This window comes from Podarcis vaucheri, assembly GCF_965113315.1.
Source record: "Podarcis vaucheri genome assembly, chromosome: 2".
In the NCBI taxonomy this organism is placed as follows: Eukaryota; Metazoa; Chordata; class Lepidosauria; order Squamata; family Lacertidae; genus Podarcis; species Podarcis vaucheri.
In genome coordinates this window covers 1,828,359-1,841,353 of record NC_138760.1, presented here as the reverse complement: position 1 = coordinate 1,841,353, position 12,995 = coordinate 1,828,359, and the positions used below count along the sequence as shown (strand labels likewise).

The window sequence follows — 12,995 nt, the reverse complement described above, 5'->3', positions numbered from 1 at the left end:
GTTACCTATCAACCGATAAGTCAGTTGTGCCATTTTTGCACATTCTGGTAATTTATTCTGCCATTCCAATCTTTTTAGAACCCTTTCCTCTTTCCAGTTCATCGTGATTTGGGTGGCCACTGTTGCCTATAGAAAAATTTCTTTTACATTTTTGGGTATTTTCTCTGCCAATGATTCCAAACAGGAAAGCTTCTGTTTTTTTATGAATATTAATTTAAAAATCTTTTTCATTTCATCATAAATAATATTCCAAAACTCTTTGATTTTCCTGCATGTCCACCACATGTGGTGCATATTTCCTTCACTTTCCCCACATCACCAGCATTTGTTTGAGACATATTTATACATCTTTGAAAGCTTTGATGGAGTGAAATACCATCTGAACTGCATCTTCATTAAGTTTTCCTTGATGGTATAACATGCTGTAGACTTCATATTTGCTTTCCAAAGAGTTTCCCACTTGCTGATCAGAATGGTATGAAGAATATCCGGGGCCCATTTAATCATTACTGTCTTCATTGCTGTCCTCACCTCCTCCTCCTTGACTTCCCAGTCAAGGGTGAAAGCTGTTTTCCTTTTGTGTACAGTGTTGCTTCATTTGTGTGGCTTGCAGTTTATGTGGTACCAGAGGTGGGCTAGATATTTTTGCAGATTTAATAATAATGTTTCATATTTCCACAGGACTCTAGAATGTGCAGAGTACTTCTATGTTTTCTCACTGCAGCAATACTGTAAGGCAAAACAATATTATTACCTACATCAGGCATAGACAACTTTCGGCCCTCCAGATGTTTTGGACTACAATTCCCATCATCCCTGACCACTGGTCCAGTAAGCTAGGGATGATGGGAGTTGTAGGCCAAAACATCTGGAGGGCCGAAGGTTGCCTATGCCTGACCTACATACTGCAAATGGGGAACTGAGGCTGAGACAATGGTGGTATACTCCATTTAGGATTGTCCCAAACCAGCCATCTTTTCTGAAGAGTTTTCTGCATTTCTGACCCAAGGAAATGTCACGGAATGTCTTGGCTTGGATAATTTTGCTTTTCTGAATAACTATTGCATATTAGGGGTGGCATGCCAATCAATTGTTAATCAAAGACATTACACAGGAAGCTCCTGTCATGGTGCAGAAGATAATTTCTTCAAGAATAGGGAGGGCAGCTCCCTGCCATCTCTCCCCTGTGTCGGGTTGGAGTAACGTCTTTCTGCTTGTGATAAATGGGGGGGGGGACTTTCCCTTTTGAATACCACCCACGAAAGAGACAGAGATGAATCTGGGCAAAGATGCCACCAAACTCTGATCCTAGCCTGAAGATAGCTCAGCTGCCAGCTATTTTGGAGGATTTCTATCCCAAACTGATAAGAACCTCTCACTTTAGGTCCAGCTCTAGAAATACTAAACTGTAAGGAGCTTTGGATTTACTTTCCCAAAGTTCAGAGGACACAGAACATAAAAGAGTGTGAAATATATTTACAACGTGGGAAGGTTGCTTAACAACTGCTGCACAGAGCAGCATGTGGGGAAGATTTTAGTAAGGAATTCCAGAGAAAACCATTTCAGCACCAAGGTCAATGCATTTAAAGAAGGCTTATTCAGAGAAAGGGGGAAAAGTAAGGAAAAGAAAAGCCAACAATCACATGCACACACTTGCAAATCTAAAAGTATTCTAATTTAGTTAGTTAAATGTAACCCCTTGAGCAAAATATTTGGTTTCATATTATGTACAGAATTCCTTGGAGAAGAGAGGTTCTGAGAGAGTGGAACACCAGATTTGGTCATCTGTTTGGATGGTTCCAAGGGGAAGTGAGGGTGAAGCTTGCATATTTATGGAAATCTGAAACCAGTAAAAGTTGATCTTTTTACAGAGTTGGATTGGTTTTGGGATCAACAACTAGGAAATCTCCATCTCTCATGCAAGCATCCATACAAAAATTACACAGAGACTGCTTCTGCCTCTTTAATGCATTATTGTAAACAAGAAATTGAAGATGAAAATATGCAATGAAGATAAAGACAAGGGTGTATATCTACTCAGGGACCACCAGAGGGGTATCAAATCACAGACACTCAAGAGGGAGCTGCTGGTTTTCATCATAATACAGGAATTGTCACACTGCCAAATTCTGTCTGTAATAGAATCCCTGTTGAAATCTGGATTGTTCATTCATGCAGAGTTCTTTCATGTAGTCCCAACATGGACATCCATGTTAATGTCAATGGATCTATTTCATGTATGTTGCAAAAGTGCTGCATCTGGGTTTTTTATATATATAGTTTCAGCATTTCGGTAAAAGCCTACATGGGAACTAACAATTTATTTCTGCAGCCTGAAATCTTCAAAATCCAATGCAATGAGACTGTGTGCAAAATACACATGCATAAAGACATCTGATATCCTTTATGGTCTAAAGTACAGGAGGGAAAACTAAACCAGCCCATATCAATATGGACAGAAGTATTTCCCATGCAGATGGACAAAGAGGGCATAATTTTTCTCCCAAGATTTTGTACCTCTTTCCTTCTCCCTGCATAGTAACCAGGGTTTTTTGTGTTTTTTTTTCTAGGGTGATCCTGGACCTAGTGGCATCCCAGGCAAAAATGGCCCTCCTGGAATGAAAGGCTTCACTGGGGCTCGAGGTCCTGCTGGGGAGACTGTAAGTGTTTGTCACATGGGTGAGAAGGGACTGGTGTGTGTGTGTGGCGGGGTCTTACTCCATTGGATATGGAGCAGAAGCTGCAGCTTTGGCATATCCTGCAGAAGGTTTTTGTGTGTGTCTCACTTATCACCTTCCTCCTTAAACTAAGAGCCTCAAATTATGAAGTTTTCAATGCAGCCCTCCCCCCTTCTGAATGCTGCCTACACACCTCTCCCCAAATCAAGCTCAAGCAATCTGCACCCATAGAGATCATGCCCACATTTGAGGAAGGTGTAGCACTTAGCCCACCAGCTTCCTTTATTTCTTAGAGCTACTTTCATATCACCCTTCAGTCACCCTTTTTGGCATACTGCACCCTCTGGTGAGAGACTTACCCTATAGTGCCAATATAATGCCCTCCAGATGTTGCTGGACTACAGCTCCCATCCCCCTTCACTGTTGGCCATGCTGACTGGAATATGGAAGCTGGAGTCTCAACAACATCTGGAGAACACCTGCCAATGTGTATGAACCTAGAAATGATGCAAAAGCACAAATACAAATGCATTGTTTTGTTTTTACTCTGCTAGAGGCACATTCCTGCTTTCACAATTGGGGTGAAGTTAGCTAAACCTTGGCTTGGGTCTGTTAGTTATTCTTTCCCTCTCACCCTAGAGGAAGAAGTCCCTTGCCCAAGACTTCCTGCAACCAATCTGACTTTTCATCCTAAATCAATTTTTGCAATAAACCAAAACAAAGGAAGCTGCTTTAGACTGATTCAGGTTATGGACCCATCTAACTAAGTATTGTTTATATTGATTGTTCCCAGCCCTAAGTGGAAATGGCTGGGGATGGAATCTGGGACGTTCTGCGTACAGAGGATGTGCTCTGCCACTGAGGCTGCATCCATTCACTTCAGCTCTCAAAAAGATGAACAATTCTGAACCCTCCCTAAATGATTGTTTTGTTTCCTCCACAGGGACCAACTGGGTTGAAGGGGGCTGAAGGGCCCCCTGGTCCTCAAGGTCCCACAGTAAGTAGGCTGGCATTTCCTCTGGGTCTTACAAGGACGACAGGAGTCCTCAAATATGTGGTCTGTGGGGCACAGTAGTGTCGACTGTTGGTGAGGTAGAGCAGCCTTCCTGACACGGTACCATCTAGGCTGGGGAGGGCTGTGAAAGGGAAGCATGTGTTGCAGCAGAAAGGAGTCTCACCTGGAATGCTTGGAAGTGACATTGCAGCCTGTGTTGGTTTGGTAATGATGACTGTTGCCTCCAGAAAGAGACCTAGAATAGTGAGGACTCCAAAAAAGGAGGTGGGTATATATATTTGTTCTCTTCCAACAGGGTTCCCCTGGTGAACGTGGCCCCTCAGGAGCAGCTGGGGGTATTGGGCTACCCGGGCGAGGGGGCAACCAAGGACCTCCTGGCCCAGCAGGGGAGAAAGGGGCACCGGTATGTATCAGTCACACTCCCATGCCATCAGTGACCAGTCACTGAAAAAGAAAAGTTGATGATTCAACCCATGGGCAGTCAGGATTTTTTTGGGGTGGGCAGAACCTCAGTTAGCTATGCATTTTTATTGATTTAGGGGGGTAGCTCCCCCTCCCTGCTCCCCCTTGGCTATGCCCATGCCTCAACCCATTCAGGAGACCACACCCCTGACCCTGCCAACTCAACAGGGCTGAAGTGTATTCAGCCCCCAAAGTCTGTTGGGATGGGGCTGAGCCCTCCCCAATATTGAGGGCTTGGGCCTCACAGCAATAGTGACAAGCCTTGCCAGGCCTTGTGTGTGTGTCACAACACGCTTGATGTCATACATGCACATGACAGCCCCCCCCCCAACGTTGGGTGGAACTCGGCACCTCTGCCTGACCCCATGATATAGTAGCCTAGCCACCCCTCACCCCCATGATATACAGTAGTAGCCTAGCCACCCCTCACCCCCCAATCTCAGGTTGTCTTGGCCATGCATTGGTAGAGAAAAGCCATTCTGTATAGACACATGTCTTTATTACTGCTTCCCAGGTTCCAGGGATGAACCTTAAGCTCTGCTTTTTATTTGCAGCATAAAGGAATCTTTCAGCCAGATCCTCCTCCTGTAATCCTTTTCCCTATCATAGTCTTCTTCCATCTGAAATATTTAATGTTCCTATCCAGTGCTACCTGTGGTAGTTCTCAAAACGATCCCCCCATCTTTTTCTCATATGCAGCATTTCATGTGATCAATTAATATCCAGTTAAGTCCTACTCATAATAGATCCATTGAAATTAATGGACTCAAGTTAGTTGTGCCCATCAGTTTCAGTCAGTCTGAGTAAGACTAAGATTGGATATAAATGCATTTCTTCCTCTCACATTGAATAGGCTATTGTTTGAATTTTGGGGTGGGGTTTCTTAGGCAACAACAAATGTCCACACAGACTTCTTTGATAGCCACTCCAAATCTGACTGAGCTGTGTAAAACAGAAAAAGGAGAAAGGAAGAAATAAGTTCAAGAGAACATTAAGATGTTTAAGTGTGTATCTGAGTGTTAGAATCATAGAATCATAGAATCATAGAATCATAGAGTTGGAAGAGACCACAAGGGCCATCGAGTCCAACCCCCTGCCAAGCAGGAAACACCATCAGAGCACTCCTGACATATGGTTGTCAAGCCTCTGCTTAAAGACCTCCAAAGTAGGAGACTCCACCACACTCCTTGGCAGCAAATTCCACTGTCAAACAGCTCTTACTGTCAGGAAGTTCTTCCTAATGTTTAGGTGGAATCTTCTTTCTTGTAGTTTGGATCCATTGCTCCGTGTCCGCTTCTCCGGAGCAGCAGAAAACAACCTTTCTCCCTCCTCTATGTGACATCCTTTTATATATTTGAACATGGCTATCATATCACCCCTTAACCTCCTCTTCTCCAGGCTAAACATGCCCAGCTCCCTTAGCCGTTCCTCATAAGGCATCGTTTCCAGGCCTTTGACCATTTTGGTTGCCCTCCTCTGGACACGTTCCAGTTTGTCAGTGTCCTTCTTGAATTGTGGTGCCCAGAACTGGACACAGTACTCCAGGTGTGGTCTGACCAGAGCAGAATACAGTGGCACTATTACTTCCCTTGATCTAGATGCTATACTCCTATTGATGCAGCCCAGAATTGCATTGGCTTTTTTAGCTGCCGCGTCACACTGTTGGCTCATGTCAAGTTTGTGGTCAACCAAGACTCCTAGATCCTTTTCACATGTACTGCTCTCAAGCCAGGTGTCACCCATCTTGTATTTGTACCTCTCATTTGTTGTGTCAAAGGGGAAGAGAACAGGAAACAAGGTTCAGTGATGGAGATTTGATGTGTCACACTGCTATCAGTGGAAAATGTTAATAAGAAAGGAAAAGGGGTTATAGGCAAAGGTGGGCTGCCAAAGTCAAAAAGTAGGAAGGGTGTTGTAAAACAGTTGTCCAAATGGCCAATTATATTGGTAAACAGGTGCGTTTAGGTTAATATTTGCTTGTATGGGTTGTTAACATCAGCACTTTTAAAAAGACGTCAAAGTGGAATGCTCATCAGGACAGGACAAACAATTCCCTGTGAATTACATAAGCTACCTATAGAGCTCACTAGAGCAAGTAATGAAAAAGTCAGATGAAGCAGACATAGCCCAAGTAAACTACTAGTGCTTGTAAACTACTAGTCTCCATGCCCTCTGATACTGTTCATAAAGGTAAAGGCAAACCCTCACAGTGATCAGCTCCCGCCCAGAAACCTATGTCCCCATGGTGGAAGGACATGTGGATCCAGAATTGGCTTCCGCAGTCACTTACAGACTTACTGTTAAGACTGTTCATGGAAGACAATCTTACTCAGCCACAAGTGATCACCAAAGAAGAAAAGAAGAAGACTGTTCATGTACTTACTCCGGTGCCATTCTCTGTCCTACCCCCCCCCCCTCCGGCCCTCATTTGTATCTCCCCTTTCCCAGGGTGAGCGAGGCCCAATGGGCCCATCTGGCCATGATGGAATCCCAGGCCCAGTGGGTCTGCCGGGCCCAGCTGGACCACCAGGACTTGCTGGAGAAGATGGTGATAAGGTAGGCAGCCTGCGCTCCACCTGAATTTGGAGGAAGAGGGGATACTTGCACAGGGTTCCTACAGCTACAAAGATCAGTTTTGTTTCCCAGACAAGATTCTTGGCTATCCCTAGCAATGATTTCCACAGCCTTGATTTCTCCAGCCAAGACTTGACTCAGTGGGCATGTGTTTTGCTTGACAATGGTTTCTGCAGCAATGGTTCCCATGGCGATGCTCTATGTTCTCATGGTGCTCTCCCTCTTTCTGCAGGGAGAGATGGGTGGCCCAGGACAAAAGGGAAGCAAGGGCGACAAAGGAGAAGCGGTGAGTTTGAGGCAGGTGGCTGGCAGACTTCAGGGTATTATCCAGCATTGCTACCCCTTAAACTGTGTTGCCATGATTGCTTATAGATTCTTTATTAGCTGGACCAAGGAGATCTTTTGAAAGAAACTAGAAGAGAGAGAATGAATAACTAGGGAGAGCATTGCTGTTTCATGTTCTTTCTCTTCTTATAGGGTCCCCCAGGACCTACTGGGATCCAGGGTCCTATTGGACATCCAGGCCCTGCAGTAAGTATTGACTCCATGCCAAAATCTGTACTGGCCTATATTCTCCCAAATCTTTCATAGAAAGGATTGTCTCCTCTCACAGTCCTCTGGGCACAGCTCAACTACCCTCCCATATCACCATTTTCTTCCATCTGTCACAGAGTTTTAAAAATTATTTTTAACAAAATGAAAATACTTCTTACTCAACAGCGGACCTCTAAGCAGCTCTGACTGATGTTATGCTTGAAGACTAGAGGCTTGGCTGAGTGTGATGCCTCCCACTTCTGTAATCCCAACTTTTTGGTCTCCTAAAGAGAGATGGAGGGTGCTTCTGTTTCAGTGGGAATCCTGACATGGTGTCTTGCTAACAGGGAGCGGATGGAGAGCCTGGGCGCCGAGGGCAGCAGGGCATGTTTGGCCAGAAAGGAGATGAAGGAGCCCGTGGATTCCCAGGTGTTAGTGGCCCATCTGGTTTACAAGTGAGTGCCGGAGCCAGGGGTTAGACAACATGAAACTATTTCATTGGGGGTACCTTGGAATAACTGGGCTTCTTCTTAAGCGGGCTCCTGCAGTGAGAATGAAAGTCAGTGATTTCCCCAGCTTTGTTCAGTAGGTTTCTTTCTCTTTTTTTGTAAATAATTTTTATTAATTTTTGATGATTAAAATCCAATATAAACCACATTTTATCAATCTCAAATTACAATTCAGATTCAAATATATATCAATTATAAAGCCAATTATACATTTTGTATTACTTCCCGTGTGCTAGATTTCATGGTGAGATGATTTTATTTCATCCTGCTTCTGAAGTCTTAATTAATCCAATTACATTCTTAATCTTGATCCCAATTGCATTTTTGATCTTAATAGCTTATCAGCAGCTACAGAGTTTTTGACTTCCATTTGTATTGGCACATTTAATAAATTGTATTTCTGCAAGAGGAGTTCTGTATCCCATATTGTTCAGTAGGTTTCAAGGCTATCTAGAAATTGTTTGTAGGGAACTTGGGACTGTGACTAAAGCTGAGGCAAACTTCTGTATGAAATTTTAAATTCAGTGAATTCCATGAAATTCAAAATATTTTGTTTTTCTAAATGTTGAGGGTTAAATAAATGGTTTCACAGCTGTGGATTTCTGGAAAAATTATATTTGCAATAGTAAAAATTCAAAATTTCTTATTTGAATTTCTGTATTTAAAAAAAGTATTTCAGTCAGTTGAATCTTACCACAAGGGCCTTAACTATTCACAGGCACACACATCTCTCCACCAAATTTGAAATTTCTCCCCAGATTGAAAAACCCTGATATAAATTCTGAAATTTAAAACTAAGCTTTCACATTTGAATTCTGAGTACTTAGATTATGGCTTTTGAACTCTCGTATGTGCCTGCTAGCCAGACTAGTGGAATATCAGCAGAATGGTGGAAATGCTTTACACTTGCTTACTTTGTTGGGGGGGGTCCTTTCTTCACAGGGGATGCCAGGGCCCCCAGGGGAGAAGGGCGAGAGTGGCGATGTTGGCCCAATGGTAAGAGTCATTTGCTTCACCTAAACCTGCCCGCGAGTCATCTGCCTGTGCCTCCTTGTGAATCTCATCCTCTCTCTCTCTCTCTCTCTCTCTCTCTCCTCTCTTTAGGGCCCACCAGGAGCTCCAGGGCCCCGAGGCCCCCAGGGTTCCAGTGGGGGCGATGTGAGTAACATTTTTTCCCCATCTATATAAAGCAAGATGGGGCAGAATTAATTTATTCATTATGACACCACTCTTTAGCCTATAAGACTCCTACAACCGCTTGCATAAGAGTAGTTAAAAATAAAACAGTCCTAGCCCCCCAGGCTTGCAATCTAAAAGACCCAACATAAAAGGAAAGGGGGATGAGGAGAGCAGAGGAAAACAAGGAAACTCAGGTATGCATTCTTAAAGTTACACTGTAGTTCTTAATGACCAGCTGGAATGGAAAAGGGCCTCTTCATCCATCAAAACACCCTGGATAGACACTTCCTGGACTCGTTCCTCCTCTGGGGAATGGTGGGAGCACCAGCATATGGACCAGAATTTGCTGGATGGATGGAACTCTGTTGTTTCTGATTTTCTGTAGAGGCTGAGCTCAGGGGCTGAGGAGAAGGATGTGAGGATTTCTGATACCACTGTGGTTGGAATACTATGAATTGATTGTATGATTTAAAAACAAAAAACAAAAACCCCAAAGATTGCATAAAATAGCAGGACAGATAATAAAGCAAAACATAGCGTGTATCCACCTCAATCTACCCCTGTTGTGTCACATGCCAGAGATGTGGATAGCTCAGTTGGGAGAGACACGTCTCTGAATCTCAGGGTTGTGGGATTGAGCCCAACGTTGGGCAAAAGATTCCTACATTGCAGGGGGTTGGACTAGATGACTCTAAGGGCCCCTTCCAACTCTACAGGTCTATGACCCTATGCTCTGAGTGCATTGATTCCTTGTGGTGAGGTCACACGTTCTGCTTACATGATAGTCATGATGTACTTATCACAGCATGAGTAATCCTCTACATGGTAATGATGTGTGGTAATTGACTATTAAATGAAGTTATAATGACAAATTCAAACCATTATCAAGTGGTGGGTGGCTACCGTGGTATTTACGGATTGGGTTTTTATGCCATTGTTCTAATAGCTCTAGCTGCAATATAAACAGAACCATAAAACATGGGTTCTTGGAGGTTCTCTGGATCTAAAGGTAGAAAACAAATAATTTAATCAGATTAGTGAACTTTGCCAATAAACCCAGCATATAACTAAAATGATAGCCAAGGTAATAGTTATAATTATTAATTAATAGTAATCATTAATGATTTAAAAAAATCAGCCATCCCCTTTATCAGTAGCACTGCTAAGCAAATTTAATACATAAAAATAAAAATCCACTCCACCACCAAGAATGTCTTTTCACATGCCTATACTGTACTCATTTGATGGGCAGATGACACCACCAGAGGAGTATACCCAGTAGATCTCATTAGCTGCAACTGTTGAGGATAAATAGGATAAAATAGCATGTAAAGTAACCTCACGAGGACCTCCAAGAGCATTTAGGCAAGTGCCCAGATTCAGAAGTGTCTGCAAAGAAGGAAATGATTCCAACTTCTATACTACAACCTGTATGCATAGGGAGGAGTATCAGGGTTAGGAAATATTTTGCATATATTGATCATCACATTGAAACAGGGCTAACAATAATAAGCGTTGGTTATTTTCTCTGAGTCCGAGGGGGAAGCTAACAGTGAATGAGTTAAGTTGCAGGATGGAAGATATTTGGTTAAATATTAGTGGGTGGGGAAAGTCCTGAACTGTTCAAACAGGTGATAAGATTTGACAAGGGAGGCCACTGTGGTGGTCTAAGGTGTGCCTTTGTCTTAATGTGTCTCTTTTCATTCCAGGGCCCACAGGGGCAACCTGGTGGGCTGGGACAGCCAGGTGCTGTTGGTGAAAAGGTGAGTCCAAGCCAAGATATTAGGGGATGAGGGCTGCTCTCTGCACTTTGTGGTGAGTTCAGGGACTGGAAGTAGGATGCAGAGCACTGGCAGAGCCATGGGATTTTTCTCTAGGGTGCTTGCAAGAAGAAAGGCATCCTTCAATATGTAAGGGAAGGAGATGACTGGAGATGACACCAGCAGCACATGCAGATATGCTCTTCTCTCCAGCAGCAGAGTATTTTGCCAGGTGTATGGAACTGTGGGTTAAATAGGACAGAGAAAATGCAGTAAGTTTTAGGAAGGCACAAAATGGGAGCTGTTTGAAAGCTGGAGGTGTTAAAGGGGCTGTAAGTGTTGTTTATGTTTGTGCATTAGATGCTGGCATGTGGAGAGAAAATCATAGAGCAAATTGGGGGTCATGAGGTGCATAATTAAACTGGGAGATAGGGAAAACTTTCTCAGAAGAGCCATGCTTAGTTTACAAAGTGAGAGGCGCTCGGGCTGAAACTTGCCTCAGGATATAATCCTACTGATCCCAGAGTCCCAACTCTTGAATGTTTGTTTGGAGACTGAAGGCTGTGTTTGCAGAGTCACACAAGAAGCTCCCTTTGCATGAATGCAAGCGCAATCTCCTTCCAAATCATGCATCTGAAACACATCAGAGAAATCACATCTCCTTCCATGTCATTCTGGCTACAAATGGGAACTGAGCCATTTCCCGCTTGACCCACACTTTCTGGGCATGGGTCTGAGTGGTTTCCCCCCTTGCCCTGTTCCTTTTCAAAGAAAAACCTGCTCTTTAGTGAAATATCAGAACTAATGGCAATCTGGGAAAATTCTGAATTGCTGCTTGCTCCAATTGAGTGCTCAGGAGCAGCTTTTAGCTGGGCAAGATAAGCCCTGGATGAGTCCTGAGATATGCGTCCTTCTCTTAGCAGAGACCAGCTCATAGAATAGCTAGCTCTGTGACTATATTTCTTTACAACCCTATCAGATAGGAAAAGGAGCATCCAGAAAAGGTGTCAATAGGTCCTTGGGTCTTTTCATGGAGGTATTTTAATATGTCAGTGCACATTTTCTGAAAAGCCGTTCCAGGTTGGAACTGGAGAGCAGCATGACTGGACTGAGATTTCCATTTCTTTCTCCTCTTCTAGGGTGAAGCAGGGGAAGCAGGAGACCCTGGGCCTCCAGGGGAGCCAGGCCGGCAAGTGAGTTTGGGAAGAAACGGGGGGGGGGGGTGCAATACCCCTCCCCGGAGCAATCCTGGAGTAGGTCTGCTCCAACCCAACTTCTGTTAAGGCTGGATAAATCACTGTGGCTGAGTCACATAGCAGAGATGTGACTCCCTTTACTAAGAGTAAAAGAGCAGCATGAGAAGCTGCTTTTGCAAAGTCTGTTCCCATCCTAAATCCCACCCCCATCTGACTGGCATCTCTCTGTGTGAATTTGCAGGGGGTAAAGGGTGATGTTGGTGAAAAAGGAGATTCTGGCCAATCCGGAGCTGCAGGGCCCCCTGGCAAGAAGGGCCCCCCAGGAGAGGATGGAGCCAAGGGGAACCTGGTGAGTCATTGGCTTCGGAATTGAACAATGGCAAGGGCTACTTTCTTCAGTGATGTGTCAGTTTAGCTCCCAAAGCGCTGCAAAGAAACTCCCTGGCCCTGCTGATCACCCAGTCCTGTGGTCATAACAGAGTCCAATGAAACTGGCACCACAGAGGCCCATTGAGCAGAGTATAGCTTCAAAAGACACTCAGGGAAGAGCCATGGAACAATACCAGAAGAGACAAAAGAACGGTTTGTTCTTACCTCTGGCACAAGGCAGAACAATCCAAGGCAGGAATGTATGTTTACCCATCACCCAGTGAACTGTGCAATCAGTGACAGACCTCCATTTCTGGGGCCCTGAAACTTGAACTGTTATGGGGGCCCCCTTTGAAACCAGCAACGAGGTCTGGGTAACCACTGTTAGGTTGTTCAACAACAGATCACCACAGGGTTTTTTTTAAAATTAATGACTACGCTTCAGATTTTGATTAAAATTGCTGTACTGGATTATCTTACATGTCAAAGTCACTGATGTGGATAAAAAATTCCTATGCATTATAAATTTCAAGTTATGGAGGGGATGAAAATTGGGGAAATGTTATGTATTTTATTTTTATTTACCTACCAAATTTATATACCACCCTTCATCACAAGATATCAGGGTGGTTCACAGAATAATATACATGCATGATACACTTTTAAAGCAATGTGGACTATAGTTGTTTCTGGGGCCCCTCCACGATTAGGGGCCCTCA

The 12,995-nt window shown here is 43.9% G+C and overlaps 1 protein-coding gene across 5 annotated transcripts in view; it reads left to right on the top strand.

The window, feature by feature from the left end:
- COL5A3 (collagen type V alpha 3 chain) overlaps window positions 1–12,995 on the top strand; it is a 126,566-nt gene that overhangs the window by 97,386 nt on the left and 16,185 nt on the right. For all 5 annotated transcript variants that reach the window (XM_082207721.1, XM_082207720.1, XM_082207723.1 and 2 more), the window contains 12 exons: window positions 2,571–2,660; window positions 3,622–3,675; window positions 3,989–4,096; window positions 6,604–6,711; window positions 6,962–7,015; window positions 7,207–7,260; window positions 7,611–7,718; window positions 8,715–8,768; window positions 8,877–8,930; window positions 10,661–10,714; window positions 11,851–11,904; window positions 12,149–12,256. In XM_082207721.1, coding sequence (XP_082063847.1) covers window positions 2,571–2,660; window positions 3,622–3,675; window positions 3,989–4,096; window positions 6,604–6,711; window positions 6,962–7,015; window positions 7,207–7,260; window positions 7,611–7,718; window positions 8,715–8,768; window positions 8,877–8,930; window positions 10,661–10,714; window positions 11,851–11,904; window positions 12,149–12,256 — 900 coding nt within the window. The remainder of the gene's footprint in view (window positions 1–2,570; window positions 2,661–3,621; window positions 3,676–3,988; window positions 4,097–6,603; window positions 6,712–6,961; window positions 7,016–7,206; window positions 7,261–7,610; window positions 7,719–8,714; window positions 8,769–8,876; window positions 8,931–10,660; window positions 10,715–11,850; window positions 11,905–12,148; window positions 12,257–12,995) is intronic.